The sequence below is a fragment of the Beta vulgaris genome, chromosome 7, assembly GCF_026745355.1.
Source record: "Beta vulgaris subsp. vulgaris cultivar EL10 chromosome 7, EL10.2, whole genome shotgun sequence".
Classification (NCBI taxonomy): Eukaryota; Viridiplantae; Streptophyta; class Magnoliopsida; order Caryophyllales; family Amaranthaceae; genus Beta; species Beta vulgaris.
Window position 1 is genome coordinate 51,912,288 of NC_079208.1, and position 5,275 is coordinate 51,917,562.

At 36.6% G+C, this 5,275-nt stretch overlaps 1 protein-coding gene across 3 annotated transcripts; it reads right to left on the reverse strand.

Moving 5' to 3' along the window:
- Positions 1 to 742: 742 nt before the first annotated feature.
- LOC104899695 (ABSCISIC ACID-INSENSITIVE 5-like protein 5) lies at positions 743 to 5,045 on the reverse strand. Of its 3 annotated transcripts, XM_010686934.4 has the most exons (5): positions 4,895 to 5,045; positions 3,002 to 4,482; positions 1,478 to 1,549; positions 1,367 to 1,396; positions 743 to 1,058 (listed from the first exon to the last, which is right to left on the reverse strand). In XM_010686934.4, the coding sequence occupies exons 2-5, from the start codon at positions 4,295 to 4,297 to the stop codon at positions 987 to 989; spliced, it is 1,470 nt and encodes a 489-aa protein (XP_010685236.1). In that variant the 5' UTR covers positions 4,298 to 4,482; positions 4,895 to 5,045; the 3' UTR covers positions 743 to 986. The 3 variants fall into 3 exon arrangements, with proteins under 3 accessions (XP_010685236.1, XP_057252065.1, NP_001290004.1); XM_057396082.1 differs by lacking the exon at positions 1,367 to 1,396; NM_001303075.1 differs by lacking the exon at positions 4,895 to 5,045 and having other exon boundaries at positions 769 to 1,058; positions 3,002 to 4,451.
- Between the last annotated feature and the right edge of the window lie 230 nt (positions 5,046 to 5,275).

Genomic DNA, 5,275 nt, shown 5'->3' on the forward strand with positions numbered 1-5,275 from the left:
ACATCCGAGTGAGCCATATAATAATCATTATCATTGCACTGTTGCTTATTAAGGAAATTCAAAAAAATATTAATTCTAGAGGAAACAACAAATTTGATAAATATTTTTTGGGTTCAAGTCAAGTTTCGAGACAATATTCAAAAGGCTCATATTTTACAAGGAAAATTCCAAAAATTTCAACAATTAAATGAGGTAAAATGACCCCACTTCATGAATGGTGCATCTGCCCTGCATAGTGTAATCATCCTATAATATCCAGATGACAAATGTTGTCATCATGTGATTAGGAGATAAATTAAATATTAATCAGATGTATGAGTCAATCTTCCACAGTCTACAATCCTCATAGCATATCCTGATATCCTTGTCCCAATAAATAATAATGAGGTTAAGCAATAAGTTAACATAACAATCACAACTCTCTAGGACGTGAGTGTCAGGAACTCCATATCGCATGTGGTTGGATTTTGCAGGGACAATAATCGTAAGAGGAAACAGATCCAGATATAGTACAACAACAATCAGAATAATCAAATATTTAACTTTAAGTCTCAACAATCATTAACTTATTAATTAGCACTAGTTTAAATAATGGGTCTTACCTAAATTATTAACTTACTTTTCTGGAACATTGTCTTAGTGTACAACTGTACATGTATGTAGTTTTATCCTTGTTCCATGTGAAAGCAACCTTTGTTAATCCAAAAATAAAAGTGAAGAACAAAAAAAAGACATACAGAAATACAGTAAGAAGCTGAGAATTGGACATGTCCTAAAAATACATATCCAACAGGTTTTATATGTATCACATGTAACATTTCCTCTTTCCTACAAGTGATGATGTTTAGAGGAAAAGAAACTATAAAAATGGAAACTTTCAACCTAAAATAGGATCCTCAGCTATCCAATAAACAGAAAAAACATCCACTCCCTCAAAATATTTACAACAAAAACCTACTGTAACTGTAAGTATCCACATTGATTTCTCACCATGGCCCGGTTTGTGTCCTCCTAAGCTTTTTCCGAGAACCAGATTGTGCATTTATCATCTCCATCACCTGTTTCGCAACAATTGTATCATAATTAACTTGGTGATTTTGTAAACGACTCTAATATTTACTCGAATGCTTAACCACTATCACAAGACAAAGAGGACGAAACAAGAAGATTGTGAAGGGAGCGAGATAGTTAACCATACATGTGATGAAGTAACTAACATAGAAAGGCCTCTTTACATAACATGTTCTGTGGAGAACAAAAGAAAGGAGGGGAGGGGGAACTGCGAGGTGGATGACAAAATTTTTACTCCCTTTGTTCTCCACAAAGCACCGTAAATAACTGGACTCAAATAGCATAGAATGTGTACCTGATTTTTTTGCATTTCCATTATTTCAGCCTGCAGTCAGAAAAGCAAGCCCTATAGATCATGACTTCAAGCAACAATAAATTTTAGCAAGAAGTTACTCAGGAGACGCACCTGTTTCTTCCGTAACTCTTGATTCTCCTCTTTTAGTTTTTGAACCTCCTGCTCCAGCTCCATAGTATAGGCCTGAAGAAGAAAATATAATACGTAAGACATAAATAAAATATGACAAGAGCTCGAAAAAATTGCAGTTGTAGGCGAGTACGATCTCTAGTTTTATACAGATTATTCCGCTTTTTGTGCAGTGAGAGTGGGACTGGAGACATGTTTTGAGAGAGGAAGAAAGAGAATACACTAATGCACAAAAAAAAAAAAAAAAAAAATACTACGAAGATTATGGTGACTAACACATCAATAAATTTGGTCCCACGTCAAATAAATTTTCTGTAATTACTGTATATCACAGGATCCTGAGCAACTCATCAATAAATATCAGGTATGTTCATTGTGAGAAGTATCAGTTTCGGGAAAAAACATGTTTAACCAAATGCTCCAAAAAAATATATCTGTCCATATCAGAGGACCCTTCACTCATAAGTTCACAACCGTTTTTGTACAAGACAGAAGACCTACAATCTCACATGAAAATGAAATGCCTTGATTTCAAGTCCCGATATTCTTACAGGTAATAGAAAACTCCTGATGGGAAGATCTGATGCTAACTGTTCTTTGAAACTCTTAACCAATTACAATTTAAACAACTGTCAACAGGACATACAAATCACCCCTAAAAGCACCAAGCGGCCATTAGAGTCCCATGTCATTAACAAAGACCTTTTTTGGCATTACACCATAACACTGCCTTCCCCTTTTACTCTATCCTCTATTTGATCTTTTCTTCTTTAGATTTGTGTCCGTTATTCTCTTTTTTCACTGTTTTATTCATAATCCAATTTCCCTCTAGGCTCTACTCCACTCCAGGTGCAAAAACAATAATAAGTTGTCTCCCTAAAGAAACGAGACTTTCGTGATCATAAAATGGTTCATATTGTGACGGATGCAATTAACAGAGCAAAAATTAATGAACAATTGACACACGGAATAAACGTGCTTGGTTGATCCTAGAGCCAGATATTTAATTCAAGGCATAGTTTAACAGTTCACCCACCCGATCTAACATCCACCACTAATGTTTCAATTTAACAAAACATTCATCAAACTTAGTCAGGTGCCAATGCTGACCTTCAACTAATTAACTACAGAGACATTCTTGACAAAGCAGAAAAACTAAGACTGGAAGAAGATGATGCAAGAAATAAAGTTATCAGTAACATCCACATAGTAGAACTATTTTGTCATTATATGTATGCTTCGGACAGATTAGCTTACTCATAATTCATTAATATCTCACTATATCGTGCATTTAAATCTGAATCATCATAACTGCAACATGCTTGGCAATGTTATGGTTGAAAAGCCAAAACATGCTTGTTCTTGCATTGGAAGCTAACAATCTAAACCATAAAACTATAAAGCAATTCACCATGCAAGCAAAACAACACGAATTGCAACCCCACTTCCAGATATATAATCACAGATATAATAGTAAAACCAAGAAAAAATTGGAATATAAGTTACCTGTTTACGTGCTCGGGACCTTGCAGCTGATTCTCTATTTTTTATCATCCGCCTCTGCCTCCTCTCAACAACTTTGTCAACAGCATGGATTCCTTTTCTCCCTCTAAGACCACCATTAAACATGTACGGAACTGGTGATACAGAGGATGAGTCCCCATTGCTCCTGCCAAGCCCATCGGATGACAAAGCTGCAGGAGATCCAGCAGGAACACCAATTGCTCCACCTCCTCCTAACCCAACCATACCCATTCCTCCACCACCTTGTGGAGCTGCACTTTGGACCATATTGCTGTTGATCCCAGGATCACCTAATCCCATGATGCCACCCCTAACTCCTACGTTACCTAGCTGAGCATTGTTGGGAAGTGTCATAGCAGAAGCATATGAAACAGCAGCCTGTTTAGGGAACAGTGGTTGTTGCTGTTGTTGTTGTTGTTGTTGCTGCTGCTGCTGCTGTGGCTGCTGGGAGTGGGATAGCTGTGTCGGTGTTTGCTGTTGCTGCTGCTGTTGTGATGTTCGAACCCCATTAACATTTAATGGCAAATTAGCTGCTTGCAATGACATCTGATGGTTAGTCTCCGCAATATGATTACCCATCAACTCAACACCTCGGCCAGGTTGTTGAAAGTTAATACCAAAACCTGTATTACCATTGTTCCCATTACTAGGCCTAGCAAAATCTCCAAAAATTCCAGCACCAGCAGAAGTGTTATTATTATTGTTAGGCTTCCCAACCACTTGGGTATCTTCCCTTACAACCCCAGCTCTCACCAAAAACTCCTCCAAAGTGATCTCCCCAAGTGTCTGCTGTCTCTGTGGCACATTAGATCCACCACCCCCGTCTTTCCCACCATTAAACTCTTTCGCAATATCCTTCCATACCTCATCAACCGTTTTCTGACTAAGCGTCCTAGGTAGTGTTAGTGAACCCTGTCTCTGCAAATATCCACCCGAACTCCCCCCTTCTTGAATACCACTCCCAACAACAGCAGCAGCTGCAGCAACAGCTGCTGTTCCTGCTCCTGCTCCTGGTGCCATACATTGTGTTTCTTCAGCACTCCATATGTTCTTCAACAATTCATCCATATTCATTGACCCAAAATCCTTCCCCATCCCACCTAATGTATTCTGAAATTCGTCGAACGTTAAGGAATATACTGATAGTTGTCTTGCTAAGGAGAAGTTCCCTGACCCTAACCCTGACCCAGGTGGTCTTCCACTTCCACCAACACCCCCATCACCTGCTGCTTCATTTCCATAGTTCTTACTGAAGTTTATATTAGTATTACTCCCCATTTTCTACTAATTTTCTACTTAACTTACAAATTCAACACCCACTAGTAATTTTTCCACAAATCTGAGTAATCTTCAATTCATAAAAAGTACAGATATCAACAAAAATTAACACATAACAAAGTCTTACATGTGAACTTGCTTCAATTGCAACTCTAATTTCAACAATATGTTCCCACAACTACAACCTGCAAAATCAAACAACACCCAATTAATAAAAACACATTACTGACATTACCATAAATTCCATTCAAACTAAAAACAGCAAAAAAAAAAAAACCAGAAAAAAAATCTGGGATTTAACCCATTTTTAGGGTTTCCAACAAAGATCTAAACTTTCAACATATAACTTATCAACTTCTATCACTAATCAAACCACCAACTTACTCACTGATCAAAACCCAAAAAAATTAAAATAAAAAACCCAGATTTTTAAATTTTCAATCATATAATACAACTAAAAAATCCCAATAAATCAAAAAAAAGAAACATAAAAAATAAACAATACAGTCACAGAGTAAAGGGTTGAAAATTTTGAGACTTGCTGGAAAAAATAAAAGACAAAAATCAAAAAAAAAAAAAATGTTGTATTTTATTTACCAGTGGGAGAAGTTTTTAATTCTGGACAAGTGTCGGCTGTCTAGCTCTTGATGAAAAATAAAAGAGAGAAGCAAACTCTTTTTATTTTCTTTCTTTCACCAAAAATTTCTCTTTCTCTCTCTACACTCTTTTAAAGAGAGAAGACATTTTTAGGTGCATTTTATCCTCAAATTTTTAATTAAGTGGGACCCACATTAAGAGGGGTACGTGGACCAATAATGGAGTAGTAGGAGAGATTGATGTGACATTAAAAAGATTAGAAACCGTTGATTTTAAGTTAACCAATTAAAATGAGATACATGGGTTACATCTTAACCGTCCACGTTGCGTAATTTAAAGTCGATGGATGAGGCTATGTCTCACGCTTTCTTTTTATTATTT